The sequence below is a fragment of the Schistocerca nitens genome, chromosome 5 (genome assembly GCF_023898315.1).
Source record: "Schistocerca nitens isolate TAMUIC-IGC-003100 chromosome 5, iqSchNite1.1, whole genome shotgun sequence".
NCBI lineage: Eukaryota > Metazoa > Arthropoda > Insecta > Orthoptera > Acrididae > Schistocerca > Schistocerca nitens.
Window position 1 is genome coordinate 447685554 of NC_064618.1, and position 22842 is coordinate 447708395.

Consider the following 22842-nt stretch of genomic DNA (forward strand, 5'->3'; position numbering starts at 1 on the left):
GTTCGGTGGCAGGAGGAACAAGACTTTTGGTCAGGCGAATACAGGATCATAAATACAAAATCAAATAGGGATAATGCAGGAGTAGGTTTAATAATGAATAAAAAAATAGGAGTGCGGGTTTGCTACTACAAACAGCATAGTGAACGCATTATTGTGGCCAAGATAGACACAAAGCCCATGTCTACTACAGTAGTACAAGTTTATATGCCAACTAGCTCTGCAGATGATGAAGAAATAGATGAAATGTATGACGAGATAAAAGAAATTATTCAGGTAGTGAAGGGAGATGAAAATTTAATAGTCATGGGTGACTGGAATTCGTCAGTAGGAAAAGGGAGAGAAGGAAACATAGTAGGTGAATATGGATTGGGGGGAAGAAATGAAAGAGGAAGCCGCCTTGTAGAATTTTGCAGAGAGCATGACTTAATCATAGCTAACACTTGGTTCAAGAATCATAAAAGAAGGTTGTATACCTGGAAGAATCCTGGAGATACTAAAAGGTATCAGATAGATTATATAATGGTAAGACAGAGATTTAGGAGCCAGGTTTTAAATTGTAAGACATTTCCAGGGGCAGATGTGGATTCTGACCACAATCTATTGGTTATGAACTGCAAATTGAAACTGAAGAAACTGCAAAACGGTGGGAATTTAAGGAGATGGGACCTGGATAAACTGAAAGAACCAGAGGTTGTAGAGAGTTTCAGAGAGAGCATAAGGGAGCAATTGACAGGAATGGGGGAAAGAAATACAGTAGAAGAAGAATGGGTAGCTCTGAGGGATGAAGTAGTGAAGGCAGCAGACGATCAAGTAGGTAAAAAGACGAGGGCTACTAGAAATCCTTGGGTAACAGAAGAAATATTGAATTTAATTGATGAAAGGAGAAATTATAAAAATGCAGTAAATGAAGCAGGCAAAAAGGAATACAAACGTCTCAAAAATGAGATCGACAGGAAGTGCAAAATGGCTAAGCAGGGATGGCTAGAGGACAAATGTAAGGATGTAGAGGCTTGTCTCACTAGGGGTAAGATAGATACTGCCTACAGGAAAATTAAAGAGACCTTTGGAGAGAAGAGAACCACTTGTATGAATATCAAGAACTCAGATGGCAACCCAGATCTAAGCAAAGAAGGGAAGGCAGAAAGCTGGAAGGAGTATATAGAGGGTTTATACAAGGGCGATGTGCTTTAGGACAATATTATGGAAATGGAAGAGGATGTAGATGAAGACGAAATGGGAGATAAGATACTGCGTGAAGAGTTTGACAGAGCACTGAAAGACCTGAGTCGAAACAAGGCCCCAGGAGTAGACAACATTCCATTAGAACTACTGATGGCCTTGGGAGAGCCAGTCATGACAAAACTCTACCATCTGGTGAGTAAGATGTATGAGACAGGCGAAATACCCTCAGACTTCAGTAAGAATATAATAATTCCAATCCCAAAGAAAGCTGGTGTTGACAGATGTGAAAATTACCGAACTATCAGTTTAATAAGTCACAGCTGCAAAATACTAACGCGAATTCTTTACAGACGAATGGAAAAACTGGTAGAAGCGGACCTCGGGGAAGATCAGTTTGGATTCCGTAGAAATGTTGGAACACGTGAGGCAATACTAACCTTACGGCTTATCTTAGAAGAAAGATTAAGAAAAGGCAAACCTACGTTTCTAGCATTTGTAGACTTAGAGAAAGCTTTTGACAATGTTAACTGGAATACTCTCTTTCAAATTCTGAAGGTGGCAGGAGTAAAATACTGGGAGCGAAAGGCTATTTACAATTTGTACAGAAACCAGATGGCAGTTATAAGAGTCGAGGGGCATGAAAGGGAAGCAGTGGTTGGGAAAGGAGTGAGACAAGGTTGTAGCCTCTCCCCAATGTTATTCAATCTGTATATTGAGCAAGCAGTAAAGGAAACAAAAGAAAAATTCGGAGTAGGTATTAAAATTCATGGAGAAGAAGTAAAAACTTTGAGGTTCGCCGATGACATTGTAATTCTGTCAGAGACAGCAAAGGACTTGGAAGAGCAGTTGAATGGAATGGACAGTGTCTTGAAAGGAGGATATAAGATGAACATCAACAAAGGCAAAACGAGGATAATGGAATGTAGTCAAATTAAATCGGGTGATGCTGAGGGAATTAGATTAGGAAATGAGACACTTAAAGTAGTAAAGGAGTTTTGCTATTTGGGGAGTAAAATAACTGACAATGGTCGAAGTAGAGAGGATATTAAATGTAGACTGGCAGTGGCAAGGAAAGCGTTTCTGAAGAAGAGAAATTTGTTAACGTCGAGTATAGATTTAAGTGTCAGGAAGTCGTTTCTGAAAGTAATTGTATGGAGTGTAGCCATGTATGGAAGTGAAACATGGACGATAACTAGTTTGGACAAGAAGAGAATAGAAGCTTTCGAAATGTGGTGCTACAGAAGAATGCTGAAGATAAGGTGGGTAGATCACGTAACTAATGTGGAGGTATTGAATAGGATTGGGGAGAAGAGAAGATTGTGGCACAACTTGACTAGAAGAAGGGATCGGTTGGTAGGACATGTTTTGAGGCATCAAGGGATCACAAATTTAGCATTGGAGGGCAGTGTGGAGGGTAAAAATCGTAGAGGGAGACCAAGAGATGAATACACTAAGCAGATTCAGAAGGATGTAGGTTGCAGTAGGTACTGGGAGATGAAGAAGCTTGCACAGGATAGAGCAGCATGGAGAGCTGCATCAAACCAGTCTCAGGACTGAAGACCACAACAACAACAACAACAGTAAACTGCTATATATTATATGCCATTTCAGGTCCTAAATTTAAATTGTGAGGTGATCCATTGCTTTGTAGTTATGTTAAATATGTTCTGTTTACCTCCTATAGAGGCTGCTAAGTTTGAGCGTACAACCTGCCTGACTGACTAAAGGGGGCAAAAGTTTTATGCATGTTGCTCGTGAGCGGCAGTCCTAGGATTGTTGCAGGCTTTGTCCACTGTCGGCTAGTCACACATTCCAGTGTGCATAGATCCTATTGTCAGTAATGTTCTTTATAAAAGCATTATCACACTGTACAGTAACAGTGGTTGCAGTTTTGGGTCTCCATGAAAACGAACTTCAAAACTAATTCAAGTTTTCTGTTATAAGTTTATCTTGGGTTGAGAAAAAGTTAGTGTAGAAAAATAAGAATGTTTCTGTTTGTGATTGTAAAATTCTGCAACTTGGGACTTACTGTAGCAATAGACATGCCTGTAACCTATTAAAATGTCATTATTATCAGAGTAATATGTTCCAAGATAGTGTTTTAAACTGAACAGTTCCTAATGAAGATGCCCAAAAGGCAGACTGTTATCTGTTTTGCATGGCAGCAAGTGTTACTGAGAATCTACACATATTTTGCTACAATATTTGCCTTTTTAAACATCTGACATGTCAGCTCATTAGGAGAACTCATGCCCTTTCACGTTATATACGTTTGTATCATGTGTACTTTGTAGATCAGGAAATCAAATTACAGATACTTGGCCATGTGTATTGATGTCACTTGTCTTGTGTATGTTAGGAAATCATACATGTTTGCTCATAGCTGTGAAAGTTTATTTTACTATGAGTTATTTACCAGTGTTTAATACTCCCACAGCCTTAGATTATCCCATAGGAAAAAATCCATAGGAATGAGATCCAGTGATCGCACTTGCCATGGTATACAACCTCCCCTTCCAATCCATTGACAAGGATATCTGTTGCTCAGGTGCCCATGGGCGTAAAGATTAAAGTGTGATGGTACACCATAAAGTTGAAGCTGCATCCTCTCGTGGACATCAGGCATACAGTCACCAACAGATGTGTCAACACATCTCAAATGAACACTAGGTAACATGCACCATTCAAGTGGGCTAGTAGAAAGTAAAGTCATGTTAGTAGATCTTCTACTGTTCCAGTCTTCAGATTGATAGAGAATTATCTTATGGTCTGAGATGAAAGGACTTCTGTCACTCTAAACATGGCTGTTGCAGCATTTGAAGACACTATCATGTTTGAAAGAGGTCTCATCTATAAACAGTACAAACTGAATGAACACTGCAGTAGTGTTCTGGAAAATTTTGTGATAGAAATAAACCCTGAGTTCCAAGTTATTTGGCCCATTTGCTTACATGTGTTGTTTGTGATAAACATGTAACTGTTACTCCAGCAGTGCTCTTCACTCTGTGTTATTTGTAATATACATTTTATGATCAAGTGAAATGGTGCTGCCATTATAATAACTTCTCATCAAGTTCTGGTGTCACTTGTGTGATTCATGGTTTCAAACAATTGTTTAATATTGCCAGTCCTGAACCTAAAGCAACAATCATTGTCCTGTATACTTTCCATACATACTTGAAACTTTTTCAATTCATTATTATTAGTAAGGCCTTGAACTTAATGGTGAAGGAACATTTAAATGTAAACACCATTTTCTCCATGTTAGGTCATCCTGTCTTCAAATAAATGAATTTAGTCTGTATTCACTGCATGGAAACCATCAAATGAGACAGGAGTTGCTACCACGTCACAGTGACTGTCCAAGAATTTATTGATTTCTCAGAATGGTCAAATAGATAGGAAAAGAGATGAGTATGGAGTAAAAGATAAGGAATTATGAAGTCGAGCTTGTAAAATAAGAAGAAACCTAAGGAAAAAGTAGCAAGAGGGGAAGAATATAGCTAAAATGCAAAAACTGGAGAAGTTGTAAAAACAAAATAAATAAAATAAAATAAAATAAACACTGGAAACTCCATGATGGATTATTGATAGTATTATGAAAAGCATATATTACTACTCACCACATAGTGGTGATGAGTCACAGACAGGCACAACAGAAAGACTGCTTAAAAAGTAAGCTTTTGGCCTAAATACCTTCTTCTGAATTAGACAAAACACACACATGACTGAGCAACAGCACAGGGAGAAGCAATCTGGGTGGTGGGGTTAGGGAGGAGGCTGGGGTGGGGAGGGAGGAGGGTAGGGGTGGGGGACAGTAACGTGCCGCTTATGGGAGCATACCAGGACAAGATGCTCCCTGCGATATATCCTATGTTCCTGTAACCCTCCTGCTCTCAACCTTCATTAGTCATTGCCCTGCACCTATCTATCCCCTTCCCTGTTACCATTCTAGCAGTACACAGCTTTCTATTCCACCAATGCACCCAGAGTCTTTTTACTTCTCTCCTTTTCCACCCTCCTCCTCCCTCTGGCCCCCAGCCCCCTCCCTGCCATCCATCTAACCTCTCCACTGCACCTAGCTGCCCTACCCTCTTCCCACCTCATCCCTTCATACTTCTACAAGTAGCACTTTACCGTGCACCTTCCCTACTCAGCTATCCCTCTCCCTCATCGCACCAGCCTCCTTAGCCCCATCACCCAGACTGCTGCTTTCATCGTGCACTGTTGTTTGCAGTCTGGCCTCTGCAGCTAGAGACAGTGGTCTTGTGTATGAGTTGTGTGTGCATGAATGTGTGTATGTTGCCTCATTCAGAAGAACGTGTTTTAGCTAAAAGCGTACTTTTTTAGCAATCTTTTTGTTGTGTCTGTCTACAACTCAGCATCTCCACCATATGGTGAGTTGCAATCTATCCTTTTCATAATAGTGTCAAAGTTGTAAAAAAGCTCTTGAGTAATAGAACCCAGTACGTTGTCCTCGATGGTGAGTGTTCATCGGAGGTGAGGGTATCATCTGGAGTGCCCCAGGGAAGTGTGGTAGGTCCACTGTTGTTTTCTATCTACATAAATGATCTTTCGGATAGGGTGGATAGCAATGTGTGGCTGTTTGCTGATGACGCTGTAGTGTACAGGAAGGTGTCGTCGTTGAGTGACTGTAGGAGGATACAAGATGACTTGGACAGGATTTGTGATTTGTGTAAAGAATGGCAGCTAACTCTAAATATAGATAAATGTAAATTAATGCAGATGAATAGGAAAAAGAATCCTATAATGTTTGAATACTCCATTAGTAGTGTAGTGCTTGACACAGTCATTAATTATTTTGGCGTAACATTGCAGAGTGATACGAAGTGGGACAAGCATGTAATGGCAGTTGTGGGGAAGGCGGATAGTCGTCTTCGGTTCATTGGTAGAATTTTGGGAAGATGTGGTTCATCTGTAAAGGAGACCACTTATAAAACACTAATATGACCTATTCTTGAGTACTGCTCAAGCGTTTGTTATCCCTATGAGGTCGGATTGAGGGAGGACATAGAAGCAATTCAGAGGTGGGCTGACGCAAGTGTTACGGAAATGCTTCAGGAACTCGGGTGGGAGTCTCTGGAGGAAAGGAGGTGTTCTTTACATGAATCGCTGCTGAGGAAATTTATAGATCCAGCATTTGAGGCTGACAGCAGTACAATTTTACTGCCGCCAACTTACATTTCGCAGAAAGACCACAAAGATAAGATAAGAGAGATTAGGGCTCGTACAGAGGCATATACGCATTCATTTTTCCCTTGTTCTGTTTGGGAGTGGAACAGGGAGAGAAGACGCTAGTTGTGGTATGAAGTACTCTCTGCCATGCACCGTATGGTGGATTGCAGAGTATGTATGTAGACATAGATGTATATGTATATGTATGAATGAGTAGTAGAGAAACAGTAAATCCCAGCATAGAAGAGAGTGAGCATTTGTACAAAGCAAAAGAAGATTTACCTTAGTTTTAAAATAATTGGATGGTAGGCATCACTTATTTGTTAGAAATAGAGCATTTGTGAAACATGCAGAACAGGATGTATTGGTATAATTGAGTAGGTTGTCAAGTTGGTGCTACATAATTTCAATTCCAACTCATATGACTAATTTATTTATTTATCATCATTTACTGTCATAAAGTTGGCATTTTTCATTTGTACAATAATAGAATATTGAAAATCTGGGTGGGAGACAAATAACGCTGTTAGTAAACACAGCCACTCGTCATTGGAAGGAAATGTTGAGAAGTTGATTGCCGAATAAACAAGAAACTGAACATTATGATTAACTGAAATTCACGGTATATGCCTATTGACTGCTCCATAATGCTTCTGTGTGCTGAGTTGTTGCATTTACATATTTTGTGTTTGTAATTTCTGTAAATCTTTGTATGTCTACTCTTTTAAGTTGCAAACAGATCAGATAAACACAGATCTGAACAATGAAATTTCTCAAGCACTTTTGTTTTAGTAAGTTGTTGAATAATTGTGTTAATAGGAAAGATACGTGAGTATCTGATGAATGTTTAAATTTATTGTCAAAAATTATACTTTGGGTATCAACTTGAAGCTTGTTTTCATTACGTGGAAAAGGAAACTTATGACATAGAATAATAACTGATGTTTATTTATAGGTGAAAAATGCATGGGCTGGGTATTATGACACCAATGTAGTAGATGAAAATGGAATTGTTGGACCTCATCCATATTACCACAATCTTTATTTAGCAGCTGGATTTAGTGGCCATGGTAAGTAAATAATTAGAATAAATGCAAAAATCTTGCATTACTATTCTCAGTAACAGATAAATGGAATAACATTGTGTTGTAATAATTAGATAATACAAACCTTGACAAACACACAAAACATGAAAATCCAAAAAGGGATGTGGAGAGCAAAGACAATGTATCCTACAGTGTTAATCCATCTATTCACACATTAATTATAATGACACAAAAAATGATGGAGTGAAACCATTTATAACAATTTTTTCTTCTGAAGTTGCTTTGGTCAAGAAAACCACACTTTAGTTCCTCCTGTTGATTGTTGTATGCATGAAAAAGTTGCAGGTACAGAGATAAGTGTTGGTGGGATTGAAGGGAAACTAACGTCACTGATCTTGGTGGGGTGCTTTTCTGAGTGTATATTTTATGAAAGATTTTTTTCATAAATCTCCAGGAGAGCAGTGGGTCTTATATAACTGGAAAAACTCAAGAACTTAGACCAGTTTTTGATAACGGTCAGAGGACAAATATATATTCTATCTCTCTCTCTCTCTCTAACTCTGAGTACCAAAAGGAACTGGAGCTCACCTTTATGCCATTTTGTTTGACTTATATAGAAAGCTCTTAATACAGCTTGCTGCTACCTAGTAGTAAAGAAAGAAAAACTTATAGATCATCAGACTAGCTATTTAATTAGCCTAAAGACATCTTGAGAATAAATTCTTTTACTGTTACTGAAATATACATTTTATTGATAGTGTGTGACAAGTTAAAACTGTGGCAGACCAAGAGTAAAACTTGGGTCTCTACTTCTGTGGATAGTGTGCTGTTAATTACAGGTGTGCTATTAATTATGAGGGCTGTTCAGAAAGTATACGACTTTTATTTATAAAATCTATCTCTATTCAGATGCAGTTCTTTGACACTAATCACCTTCAGAGCAGTCCCCTTCAGCTTCTACAAACCTCTCCCATTGTTACTGCCACTGCTGGAAGAATCGCTGGAAAGCCTCTTTCAGTATGGTGTGCAACTGCTCTATCAAATTCTGCATAATGTCTTCCCTGTTCTGAAATCTGCTGCCTTTCAGAGTCTTTTTCAGTTTATGGAAAAGCCAGATGTCACTTGGTGCTAGGTCTGGGAATAGGGAGGCGGACAAACCACAGCCATCTTGTGTGTGGCCAAAAACCTCTGAATTAATTGAGAACAATGAGTGGGTGCGTTATTGTGGTGGAGGTGACAACTACCACTGCCACAAGTCCTCCCAATTTCCTCTTACTGCTTCATGAAGGTGACACACAGCCTCTTGGTAGTACCCCTTATTGCCATTGGTACCTTCTGGGGCATACTAGTGATGGATACGCCATTGGAGTAAGAACGGATTGTCAGCTTGACTTTCACATTGCTGTGGACCTGTCTCCCTATTTTGGATCTCGGGGATGATGGATGCTTCCATCGTGATGACTGGAACTCTGCTTCTGGGCCACTCCCAAAATAAACAGGACTCTAGTACCAGTGATCACTGTGTTAAGAAATTGGGATTACTGTCCACAGTATCCAGCATGTCCTGTGCGATCTCTGATTAAAGTGAAATGATAATTAAATGGACACCCTAGCTGCAAACAGGCGTTGATGTACTTCATTGGGGACATGTTGAAAATGTGTGCCCCGACTGGGACTCGAACCCGGGATCTCCTGCTTACATGGCAGACGCTCTATCCATCTGAGCCACCGCGGGCACAGAGGATAGTGCGTCTGCAGGGACTTTTCCCTCGCACGCTCCCCATGAGATCCACATTCCCAACATGTCCACACCACTACATTCGTAGTGCGCCTAATAGATGTGTGCCCATCATACTCATTACTCGTGGCAGATTAATCTACCAAGTCCCGTACGAGTTCGGGCATAGCGTGTGCGTTCGCACAAGAAGGTCAATGGCCGGGAAGCCATATTTTTAACTATATATGTAGTGGTGTGGACATGTTGGGAATGTGGATCTCACGGGGAGCGTGCAAGGGATAAGTCCCTGCAGCCGCACTATCCTCTGTGCCCGTGGTGGCTCAGATGGATAGAGCGTCTGCCATGTAAGCAGGAGATCCCGGGTTCGAGTCCCGGTCGGGGCGCACATTTTCAACATGTCCCCAATGAAGTACATCAACGCCTGTTTGCAGCTAGGGTGTCCATTTAATTATCATTTCATTTCTAGCAAAGCTGCATGGTCATCCACGGTAGCTGTTCTTTCGGGAACAGACACTACCGTCATATATAGTCTGATTAAAGTTGTTCTACTCAGTTATTAGCAGCTTTGGCACAAATTTTGTTGAGATCCTCCTGAGATTCAAATGTTCTGTTAAAGTGGAATGGGTAGTATACTAATTTTAACCTCATCTGCAAGTTCTTTGATCATGATTCTTATGTCATGCGTCACCAGGGTCCTCACATGATCAAAGACAGCCTCATTTGCAGATGTCGAGGACCTACCTAAATGTGCTTCACTCTTCACTGACGAGCAGCCATCTTTGACGCAAGAATCACCAAGCTTAAAACAAAATTTGATGCAATAACATTGTTCCACATTTTCTGCCATTTTGCCCGCACACAATCCAGTCACTACCATATACATGTGATTTGTCAAAGGCTAGCCAGTAGCTGGTTGTTTAATTGATGTTTGAATGTTAATCTATCTAAAACCTACAGAAGCAGAAATTTCTGAAGGAACAATGTGTCTTAACATACATTTATGACCAGGAGACTCATTAGAGTCATAAATGAGATTTTAATTAGCAAGAAACTAAACACATGTTTGAAACCGTATATAAGTTAACACATGCAGTGCATAGTCATATTTCCCAAAATAGTAGTTTCTGTATTGTATGTTCTTAACTTATTTACTATCAAATTGCAAAAGTGAAGTACGTACATGTACGTGTACCTGTACATCAACATCTACATACAAACTCTGCGAGCACCATATGGTGCATGGCAGTCGGTACCTTGTACCACTACTGGTCATTTTGTTTCCTGTTTCACTCACAAATAAAGTTAAGGAAAAATAATTGTCTGTATACTTCCATATGACTCCTAATTTCTCTTATCTTACGTGAAATGTATGTTGGTGCAGTAGAATCATTCTACAGTTAATTTCAATGAAGCGATTAAAACACAACAGAATGGAACAGTTCACACACTTGACAAAGGCAGCATATGGATGTGTTGCATCATTTCTGGTGTGCCCACTCTGCAGTAGCTTAGTATTAAAAGCCATTATCCCTATTTGTGCCATGAGATTTTCTATTCTGCTGTATTTTAGTCGCTTTATTCAAACTCCATAGTTGCAGTTTAATGACGAACAAGAGAGGAACTCATGACAACAAAAGAACTTCTATTTTTCGAAATATGACACTGTAAATACTATGTGTATTAATGTATACTGTTTCAAGAAAAATATTAAGCTTTTGGTTAGTTCATATCTTCTGTATCTGCTCTAGTTAACAACTTTCTGCGTTATGTTCATTAAATGATTGTTGTTGTCCCTCCGTATTGCTGGGGTGTTAAAAGCTGACAGCATATTAGGGCCAATTGTATAAACATCACAAACTGGAGATCAGTTTTGATCTTAGTTCAGAATATGAACCAAGTTCACAAATTTGGTGTGTTTTATAAGACTAAACTTGAATATACTGAATGAAGTTCAGTGTTTATTGTAATTAACGTGAGAGACATTTGGCAACACCACTAAATTAGTTTTCAACATGATTAGTGCACCTTCACTGCAGTTATTAATTGTACATATCACAGTATATATTATTGAAAGTTTTGTGTTGTAAAAATAAATATAAGCAGAAGGAACTTCTCAAGCTTCTTCAAGAAACTTCTATACAGCTGAAAAATTTCAAAATAGTTGGATGTAATTGTAAAGTAAATAAAAAGAAACAAAATAATTCCCAGCACACATGGCTCCTGAATACAGTATGCTGCCCACAACAGCAGCCCAGATTGCTAGGAGAACAGCAAGATGTGTAGTGAGGCAGTGTGGTTTCAAAACAAAGTGCTGTAGTAAATACTTTAATAACCAGTATCATAGAGAATAAATCATTTAGCTGCTGATAATTTATGGCCATCTGGCATTGGTCGTTAAGTGGTGCGGTCAATTTAACTCTGAACACAAGCAAACTGTAGAGACTTCTCTCATAAGTTTGTTGAACATGATGAAAACATACTTATAAAAGATTGTTGGCCATGGATTTAGGCACCTTTCTGCATGGGTGAAAGTTTTAGTAGTTCACATGTTATAAAGCCAATATCATTCAGTGCTAAAGAAATGATTGACACACAGAGTGGCAGTGTATTTATTTGCATTTTCAGCTTAGGTAGATTTGTCATCAACTTGTAAGTTGGTTTGACCACCACAGCAATTTACTGAGCATCGTCCTTTGGGACATGGTATATCTTGCTTTCCTCATATGTTGCAACAGACCCCGGATATTTGAGGACCTATTTTTAAATGTATACTCTGTATCACAACACAACTCAGAATTTTACACTTTAACAAACACTACAAGAGATGAAAGAAAGGATAAATGAGAAGAAAAAAAAAGAAAGAAAAAAAAACATGAAACTGACATAGATTTGAAGCCCAGACCTTCGAATCCATAGTCCAGCACATAACCGCTGACCCACTAAGACACGACATCAGTTAGTAGTTGGCCAGTAAATACAACTCTGCTAATTATCTTACATGTGCTTCATATTTCTGTTAATTAATGCATGGGAAGTTGTCAAATCAGTTTAAGCACACATTTGGTACTTCAAAAATTCATATGAATCATATAGTTTCTGCTATTCAACACATAGAACTCTTTTGCAAGAAATGTTCATTCACTAATGGTTACTCTCGAACTTTACCCACTTTTACTGTTGACTGTAAGTAGTTCAAATTTCCCTGTCTTCTTCTGCCATGAAGTATGTATGAAATGCTTTGAATGTTTTTCATGTTAATTACAAGCTATCTGCTAGATATCATATGGAAGCAAATACTACCTGCAATCATTACTTACATTCCCAATATTCTCCTTAACTTAGTGCCCATTTCATTATTATTACAAAAAAGGGACATTTTAAAAATGTAACAAATTGTATTGACAAAATTTAATGGACATAAAAGTTTAACTTTGCATCATGCACTCAGGTGATCCCAAATGACTTTTTACAATTATTCTGCTGCACTGTGACTGTTCTTTTCACCTTTATGTATTTTATCTGGAAGTGCATTCTGTTAGACCACTCATGCAAAGTTTCTTTGTCTTAACATGATTCACAATGTCAGACCTTCCATCATGCCCAATAGTGTATTTCGATTTGCACAATGTACAGGGTGATTACAATTAAAGTTAAACTTTCAAAACGCTGTAGAAATAACACCACTGGTCAGAATGAGGTCAAATTGCAACGGAATATTATCGGGGAATGGGGAAAACGTATGGCAGAAGGAAAAAAAATAGCATGGAAATTGATCAATAGATGGCACTGTATTTGTCAGAATACATAAATGAAAACACCTGTCAATCGTACGACCCATTGAAGTTGGTATAAACACGCCGGGTACACGGCTTTTCCTCCTTTCACGTCTGTGACGTTTGCCATTGCTGTCTCAATGCAGGATCGCGCTCTGCTTATAAAGCTGTATTACAAGACTAATGACTGCAAATGTCACTCTGCAGAAGTTCCAGACACTGAAGGGTTTAAAAAAAGGCATTGGTCTGATGATTGCTGTGGGACTGGAGAAAATGATTCGGAAATTTGAAAAGATGGGTTCTTTTTGTGTGCAACCTCATAGAGGGAGGAAACAAATTGATTTGACGTCAGTGGAAGCAGTGCAGGAAGAGACGAGTGATGGTGTGCAAATGTGTAGTGCATGGAGCATTGCCTGAACATTGGACATACCCATGAGCACGGCACGTAAAATCCTGTGAAACATCCTTCTTTGCTAGCCATTTGAAATTACACATGTGCACGAGTTGTTTCGTGTTGACCTGCCAGCAAGAGAGACCTCTGCTTTAGAATTTCTTGCTTGCATGGAAGTGGACAATGATTGGCCACAGAATATTTTTTGGACAGATGAAGCCCACTTCCATCTGACAGTATATGTCACTACACAGAATTGTTGAATATGGGCAACAGAAAATCCACACGCAAATCAACCAGTACCACTTTATCCTGAAAAGGTCACGGCGTGGTGTGGGTTTACGGCATTGTTTATCATAGGACCATATTTTTTCGAAGATAAAGGTGCTTCTGATCCTGTTTCCTGTACCGTCACTGGTAAGTCTTTTGTGCAACTGTGTCATTCCAGCTCTCCAACAGTGTGGGTGGGATCATTTTTATGCAAGATGGTGCACCTCCACACATTGCAAATTCAGTTAAGCATCTGCTGAAGCACCATTTCGGAAATTCTAGAATTATCAGCCGCCGTTTCCCTACAGCCTGGCTGTCCCGATCACCTGATCGTAATCTGCGTGACTTCTGGCTGTGGGGCTGTCTGAAAGATGTTGTGTTCAGTGTTCCGATTGCAAACTTAACTGCATTGAAGGCACGCATTGTGCAACACATTGTGAATGTGACCCCAGAAACATTTTGATCAGTTGTGGAACATGCTGTTTCTCTATTTCAATTTGTTGCAGGAAATGGTGGACAGTATATTGAACATGTTTTGCACCAGTCACACAGAAATTAATAATCCTATTTTATTTGGACTGATGCTTTTTATGCGGTTTTTGGCTTCAGGACAATTAAAAACCAATATTATTGGTGCTTTTTATGCAGTTTTTGGCCTCTGGACAATTAAAAACTGATTTTTCCCATCTGATGTGATATGACCTTGCCATGGTGGATGGGCTTCTGTAACTAACAGTAGCACACTGAGTAGTGCCATTTGCTTAACATTGAACATACACCTTAGGCATTGTTGAATGATTCATTTGTCATCTGCAGTCCACCACAATTAAATTATGATTATTACAGTGCCATTTATTGCTACATTTTGTAACTATTTATTTTTCTTCTTCCATACGTTTTCCCTCTTCTCCAATAATATTCCGTTGCAATTTGACACCATTCTGACCAGTGGTGTTATTTATACAGCAGTGTGGAAGTTTAACTTTGATTATAATCACCCTGTACATTCCACAGTTTCTTTACTGATAGTGATAAAAGTAAACCCATGTTTTATATTGCCGTTGAAATTACACTCTCATTTTTGCATGATGAAACAGTGAACATGAATTGGTACTATCAATAGTGCAAAATGTTAACAGTAAATAAACAAAGATGTGGAGCAAGTCCCACTTTCTAGTGTACATAGTTGCACAATGCACAGTAAATTGCAAACCAAACATATGATAGCACAAAATACTTCTACCTTAATGTAACCTTACATATAAAAAATTATGTTGAACTTCAGCAGTGTGGGAATGTTCACAACTACTTCTTTATTATTTCTTTCTTTTCAGCTTGTATATGACCGCAATGAAATGTTTTCTTTTATAGTCTCATGAGGTTGTAAAAGGACTGCAATTGAACTTGATGGGATCAACGAAATTTTGGCCAATGGCAAAATAATCTCATATTTTCATTTATATAATGCAGATTTCCAAGTTCTGTTTGATCCGTGTTTATCTTCTGTGCTTATTTAAAATCAGATCCTTTATACAATTGGCCTTAATAAGTGAGATATGACAAAGATATTGTTCAGTGCATAATCAACAGGACAATTTGAATGATGACCCCTTGCATATTGATATAAACAATAAAGTGCTCAGACAGATTGATATACGAGCATTATGCATGAATATCTCAGAGATTGGATAAAGGAAGGCCATAAGGCCATATCTACTTATGGTTGATCAGACATTTTTGACATATCAGTGAATGTTTTAACTGGATGTAGCTCATGCATTTTCAAGATTGTTGTTACTTTTACTTCTGCAGTGCATCCGGTTAATGTGACTCCCTGCTGTCTGTTATAAATTTACATTGAAAAAGCAGATATCAACAACTGCCGTTAAGAAGCAACAGGCATTCTACAAAAACACAAATATTGAATTTAAATAGTGGAAAGGCGAGGATGAAGTAACGACAAAAGAGAAAGAATAGATTGCTACTCATGACATAGGGGAGTCAAGTCTTCGAAAGAAGCACTTGAGATAAGAATTCATGACATCCAGAAACAGATAGCGCCAGTACACTAATAATGATAATTTTTGAGAGGTGCATATGGGGCCTGAAGATGGTGCACTGAATTGCCAAAACCAGAAGCAATAATAAAATACACTCCTGGAAATTGAAATAAGAACACCGTGAATTCATTGTCCCAGGAAGGGGAAACTTTATTGACACATTCCTGGGGTCAGATACATCACATGATCACACTGACAGAACCACAGGCACATAGACACAGGCAACAGAGCAAGCACAATGTCGGCACTAGTACAGTGTATATCCACCTTTCGCAGCAATGCAGGCTGCTATTCTCCCATGGAGACGATCGTAGAGATGCTGGATGTAGTCCTGTGGAACGGCTTGCCATGCCATTTCCACCTGGCGCCTCAGTTGGACCAGCGTTCGTGCTGGACGTGCAGACCGCGTGAGACGACGCTTCATCCAGTCCCAAACATGCTCAATGGGGGACAGATCCGGAGATCTTGCTGGCCAGGGTAGTTGACTTACACCTTCTAGAGCACGTTGGGTGGCACGGGATACATGCGAACGTGCATTGTCCTGTTGGAACAGCAAGTTCCCTTGCCGGTCTAGAAATGGTAGAACGATGGGTTCGATGACGGTTTGGATGTACCGTGCACTATTCAGTGTCCCCTCGACGATCACCAGTGGTGTACGGCCAGTGTAGGAGATCGATCCCCACACCACGATGCCGGGTGTTGGCCCTGTGTGCCTCGGTCGTATGCAGTCCTGATTGTGGCGCTCACCTGCACGGCGCCAAACACGCATACGACCATCATTGGCACCAAGGCAGAAGCGACTCTCATCGCTGAAGACGACACGTCTCCATTCGTCCCTCCATTCACGCCTGTCGCGACACCACTGGAGGCGGGCTGCACGATGTTGGGGCGTGAGCGGAAGACGGCCTAACGGTGTGCGGGACCGTAGCCCAGCTTCATGGAGACGGTTGCGAATGGTCCTCGCCGATACCCCAGGAGCAACAGTGTCCCTAATTTGCTGGGAAGTGGCGGTGCGGTCCCCTACGGCACTGCGTAGGATCCTACGGTCTTGGCGTGCATCCGTGCGTCGCTGCGGTCCGGTCCCAGGTCGACGGGCACGTGCACCTTCCGCCGACCACTGGCGACAACATCGATGTACTGTGGAGACCTCACGCCCCACGTGTTGAGCAATTCGGCGGTACGTCCACCCGGCCTCCCGCATGCCCACTATACGCCCTCGCTCAAAGTCCGTCAACTGCACATACGGTTCACGTCCACGCTGTCGTGGCATGCTACCAGTGTTAAAGACTGCGATGGAGCTCCGTATGCCACAGCAAACTGGCTGACACTGACGGCGGCGGTGCACAAATGCTGCGCAGCTAGCGCCATTCGACGGCCAACACCGCGGTTACTGGTGTGTCCGCTGTGCCGTGCGTGTGATCATTGCTTGTACAGCCCTCTCGCAGTGTCCGGAGCAAGTATGGTGGGTCTGACACACCGGTGTCAATGTGTTCTTTTTTCCATTTCCAGGAGTGTAAAATAACTTCTCAGTTTGTATGGTTGTGCAGCAAATTTATTTGTTAAACATAGGAGAGGTGTTGAGTTGCAGGCAGGCACAATTGAAAAAATTGCTAGAAACATTTCAGCTTTCTATTTCTGATGAAGTTTGTCCAAAAGCTGAAAAATTTCTAGCATTCCTTTTCATTGTGCTTGTCTGTGGCTCATTACTGAGTAGTAATCTATCTTCTCCAAACACTGTATTCATTAGTTCTGTGGACAATAAAGATGCCAGAGATGCAAAAACAGAAATTAATAGATTCTGTAAACTCCAAAAAGGACAAAATCAGATTTAAATCAATCAAGACAACTAATAGAAATGCCATTGTTGAAATAGTAGACAAAGAGGACTGGAAGAAATTACAGGAAAATGTGAAACAGATTAGAAATATCAAATTTGAGCCTCTGAAAAAGCACTGGCCCCTATCCCTACTCATTATATACAGGGTTCCAACAGACATCAATAGTGAAGAACTGAATCGAGCTAGGCATCTAACAAAAAATGAAATTATTCATGAGGCTAAGCTAAGATTTAAAAATGTGCCAAAAAGGCAAGGATTCGGTACATCATGTGTTAGAGGTGTCTCCCAGAGTCTCGCCACGGCTAATGTCTATGTGGGCTTCAGGCTGCCAAATGTCGAGTAATATTACGGAGGTCCAAATGTTTTAAATGTTGTGACCAAGGACACAAGCCTAAACCACATATGAAGCACCAGGTTTGCACTCATTGTGTTGTAGTGGAACTAAATCACATACGAGGGACCAGGATTGCACTCAGTTTGTTATAGCAGGACACCTAAAGAACAACTTTCCAAAGAAAAGTGAAAAACCTGTGTTTATTCCATGCTCAATGAAGTTCAAGTCTTCAATGGACTAGGAAAAGGATGTGCAATGTATATGTTTCTGCTTGAATGAGAAATTCAAAGAACTGACTATGGCCATGGCTAACGAAACTATTAATTTCTTACATGCAACATTCTCAGTACTCAGATATATGTGCCAGTATGTTGGAGTAAAAACAAAAGCACATATCTCCTACTGTAGCTAGGGGCTGATGCCATTTTATAGAGTGACACAGACAACTAAAGTTATATGGACCATTCTCTGATATGTATTCATTAGAAGAAATACCTTTTAGTGTAAGAACAGATGTATTTGAAGACCAATATATACAGCAAGCTGGCTGCATTGAAAAGCTATTATTCCAAGAAAGAATTGAATTCAAGGCCCTAATCTGATTGAATCAAACATCGTTCATAAGGATGATTCTTCCAGAAGTAATGTGCATTAGGATAAATGAAATAGAATCATGGGCTCTCAGTGAAGAAGACTGTAAATAAATCAGATCCACACATGATACTAGATGCACAAGTGATAGGAGGAACATGATGTCACAGCCCTTACAGTCTACAACTGTGTCTTTGAGTAATGCTAACAGTGAATGTGCTCCTACATATGGTAATTCCGTATACTGAGGAACATTATGTACTGTATTGAATAGAGTAACAGGGGGTTATATCTCTACCATCACAGGCAAAATGTGCAGATACCTGTACTATAAAGGTATCAGTGTGTGGTAATGAGCATAATATACATACAATGCAAAAGTTAGGCTTCGAGCTTCCAGAGTGATTGAAATACAGGAGTGAAAGTGGTGACTAGTCATCAAGATATAAAAACTTAGTACGTGTCTCCAGGAGTGACATAGATGCTCCAGGTTACAGTAAAGAAAAAAATTCAGAAGGAAATGACTATAATTGAAGATGATAATACACAGACAAATGACTTTTGTGGTTACCTTGAGGCTAAGATGAGATTAAGTTGCCTAGAAGATCCAGCAACGTTGCTGTCGGCACTGTGATTTCGAGTGAGGATTTGCGCATTCAAAAGATCAGTCAGTCATGTAGACAGATGTAAGAGAGCTGTGTAACCTCTTCTACAGGTTTTCACCAGGAGAGGTGAAGTTTTGTGTGTAGACAGAATGACTGTGGACTTTGTGAAAGCATATGGCAGAGAACACTTACATCCATTCCTAAAGGCACCGATATGCTTAATATGCACTAGGTATGCCTAGTATGTTATGTCTACCACAGTCAAATGCTAAAATGAGTTCACTAGTAATGAACAAAATGCATAAGATCCCTAAAGAAAAGATAATGGATATATTATGCATTCAGGGGTCTTACTTTATTGTTTGAAGGATACCAGCTTTCCCTTAACAAACTGTGGCCACAACAGCTGATAACAGGCCAATATCAGCCATTGTCATACTTAATAGATGTTTTACTCTAACCAAGATAGCTGAGATGAGTGAGCAGCATGTGGTTACCATTGAAGCAAAATATCTTTGAGTGCAGTGTGCATTATCTCAAGTATTTATATGCAGTTGTTGTTGTTGTTGATGTGGTCTTCAGTCCTGAGACTGGTTTGATGCAGCTCTCCATGCTGCTCTATCCTGTGCAAGCTTCTTCATCTCCCAGTACCTACTGCAACCTACATCCTTCTGAATCTGCTTGGTGTATTCATCTCTTGGTCTCCCTCTACGATTTTTACCCTCCACGCTGCCCTCCAATACTAAATTGGTGATCCCTTGATGCTTCAGAACATGTCCTACCAACCGATCCCTTCTTCTAGACAAGTTGTGCCACAAACTTCTCTTCTCCCCAATCCTATTCAACACCTCCTCATTAGTTATGTGATCTACCCATCTAATCTCCAGCATTCTTCTGTAGCACCACATTTTGAAAGCTTCTATTCTCTTCTTGTCTAAACTATTTATCGTGCATGTTTCACTTCCATACATGGCTACACTCCATACAAATACTTTGAGAAATGACTTCCTAACACTTAAATCAATACTCGATGTTAACAAATTTCTCTTCTTCAGAAACGCTTTCCTTCCCATTGCCAGTCTACATTTTATATCCTCTCTACTTCGACCATCATCAGTTATTTTGCTCCCCAAACAGCAAAACTCCTTTACTACTTTAAGTGTCTCCTTTCCTAATCTAATACCCTCAATATCACCCGACGTAATTCGACTACATTCCATTATCCTCTTTTTGCTTTTGTTGATGTTCATATATCCTCCCTTCAAGACACTGTCCATTCCGTTCAACTGCTCTTCCAAGTCCTTTGCTGCCTCTGACAGAATTACAATGTCATCGGCGAACCTCAAAGTTTTTATTTCTTCTCCATGGATTTTAATACCTACTCCAAACTTTTCTTTTGTTTCCTTCACTGCTTGCTCAATATACAGATTGAATAACATTGGGGAGAGGCTACAACCCTGTCTCACTCCCTTCCCAACCACTGCTTCCCTTTCATGCCCCTCAACTCTTATAACTGCCATTTGGTTTCTATACAAATTGTAAATGGCCTTTCACTCCCTATATTTTACCCCTGCCACCTTCAGAATTTGAAAGAGAGTATTCCAGTCAACATTGTCAAAAATTTTCTCTAAGTCTACAAATGCTAGAAACATAGGTTTGCCTTTCCTTAATCTAGCTTCTGAGATAAGCCGTAGGGTCAGTATTGCCTCACGTGTTCCAATATTTCTACGGAATCCAAACTGATTTTCCCCAAGGTAGGCTTCTACTAGTTTTTCCATTCGTCTGTAAAGAATTCGTGTTAGTATTTTCCAGCCATGACTTATTAAACTGATTGTTCGGTAATTTTCACATCTGTGAACACCTGCTTTCTTTGGGATTGGAATTATTATATTCTCCTTGAAGTCTGAGGGTATTTCGCCTGTCTCATAAATCTTGCTCACCAGATGGTAGAGTTTTGTGAGGACTGGCTCTCCCAAGGCCATCAGTAGTTCTAATGGAATGTTGTCTACTCCCGGGGCCTTGTTTCGACTCAGGTCTTTCAGTGCTCTGTCAAACTCTTCATGCAGTATCTTATCTCCCATTTCATCTTCATCTACATCCTCTTCCATTTCCATAATGTCCTCAAGTAAATCGCCCTTGTATAGACCCTCTATATATTCCTTCCACCTTTCTGCTTTCCCTTCTTTGCTTAGAACTGGGTTTCCATCTGAGCTCTTGATATTCATACAAGTGGTTCTCTTCTCTCCAAAGGTCTCTTTAATTTTCCAGTAGGCAGTTTCTATCTTACTCCTAGCGAGATAAGATTCTACATCCTTACATTTGTCCTCTATCCATCCCTGCTTAGCCATTTTGCACTTCCTGCCAATCTCATTTTTGAGACGTTTGTATTCCTTAAATTCAATATTTCTTCTGTTACCCAAGGATTTCTACTAGCCCTCGTCTTTTTACCTACTTGATCCTCTGCCGCCTTCACTACTTTATCCCTCAAAGCTACCCATTCTTCTTCTACTGTATTTCTTTGCCCCATTCCTGCCATTTGTTCCCTTACGCTCTCCCTGAAACTCTGTACAACCTCTGGTTTAGTCAGTTTATCCAGGTCCCATCTCCTTAAATTCCCTCCTTTTTGCAGTTTCTTCAGTTTTAATCTACAGTTCATAACCAATAGATTGTGGTCAGAGTCCACATCTGCCCCTGGAAATGTCTTACAATTTAAAACCAGGTTCCTAAATCTCTGTCTTACCATTATATAATCTATCTGAAATCTGTCAGTATCTCCAGGCTTCTTCCATGTATACAACCTTCTTTTATGATTCTTGAACCAAGTGTTAGTTATGTTTAAGTTGTGCTCTGTGCAAAATTCTACCAGGCGGCTTCCTCTTTCATTTCTTAGCCCCAATCCATATTCACCTACCACGTTTCCTTCTCTCCCTTTTCCTAAACTCGAATTCCCGTCACCCATGACTATTAAATTTTCGTCTCCCTTCACTATCTGAATAATTTCTTTTATTTCATCATACATTAAAAAAAAGTATTACAGCATATGCTTATAAAGTAAAGTCAGTAGTAAACTTCAGTAATAATGCAGTTCTCATTCTGGCAGCTGATGTAAATGCAAAGTAAAGCCTATGGCGATGTACTGTCTCTTATGAGAGAGGAATGTCGCTGCTGGAGGCTCTAGAGGAGAGAAATCTAAAAGTTCTGAATGTTGGTGGACAGCACACTACACACAAAGGAAGAGTAGGAGTGGCCACTTATATAGCTGTAACAACTGCCACCAGAGCAGCAGCATTGAGATTCACAGGGTGGTAGGAGCTCCAGTACTTAACTTCGAGTGACCACAGTGTGACTGAATGTATGCTAGAATGTGGCAATAATCATAATATTAGGGTATCGATTAGAGTGCAATTGATAAAGCTCAATCTTCAATTGATAAAGCTCAATCTTCATAAAGCAGAATGGGAAGAAGTTTGTACCATTGTTGCTGCTCATGTGAGATCAATACTTCTGCACGTTAACTTGGGTGCACAGCTACTTACAGTGCACATTTGAAAGGTTGAAGAACTCTACATTCCTAAGAAAATAGTTGGTAACTAGCTAAAGCATCATGGAATATAGAGCTTATGTGCTTAAGATTGTGGCTTTGCGACACAAGGAGTATGTACCAGTGTTAAGTAGGACAGGAGGAAAGTAGAATATTACACCTGTACAGAAGAGCTAGACAAGAGTTTAAAACAGTGTTGCCAAAAACAAAATGGACTCACTGGGAAAAATAAATGAGGAGAGCAATGCATGGGGGCAATTGTATAGGTTTATTATGG

The 22842-nt window shown here is 39.9% G+C and overlaps 1 protein-coding gene across 3 annotated transcripts in view; it reads left to right on the top strand.

Annotated features, from left to right (window-relative positions):
* Positions 1–22842, top strand: part of LOC126260258 (FAD-dependent oxidoreductase domain-containing protein 1-like) — a 115438-nt gene that overhangs the window by 63773 nt on the left and 28823 nt on the right. For all 3 annotated transcript variants that reach the window (XM_049957588.1, XM_049957587.1, XM_049957586.1), the window contains exon 8: positions 7334–7448. In XM_049957588.1, the coding sequence (XP_049813545.1) occupies positions 7334–7448 (115 nt within the window). The remainder of the gene's footprint in view (positions 1–7333; positions 7449–22842) is intronic.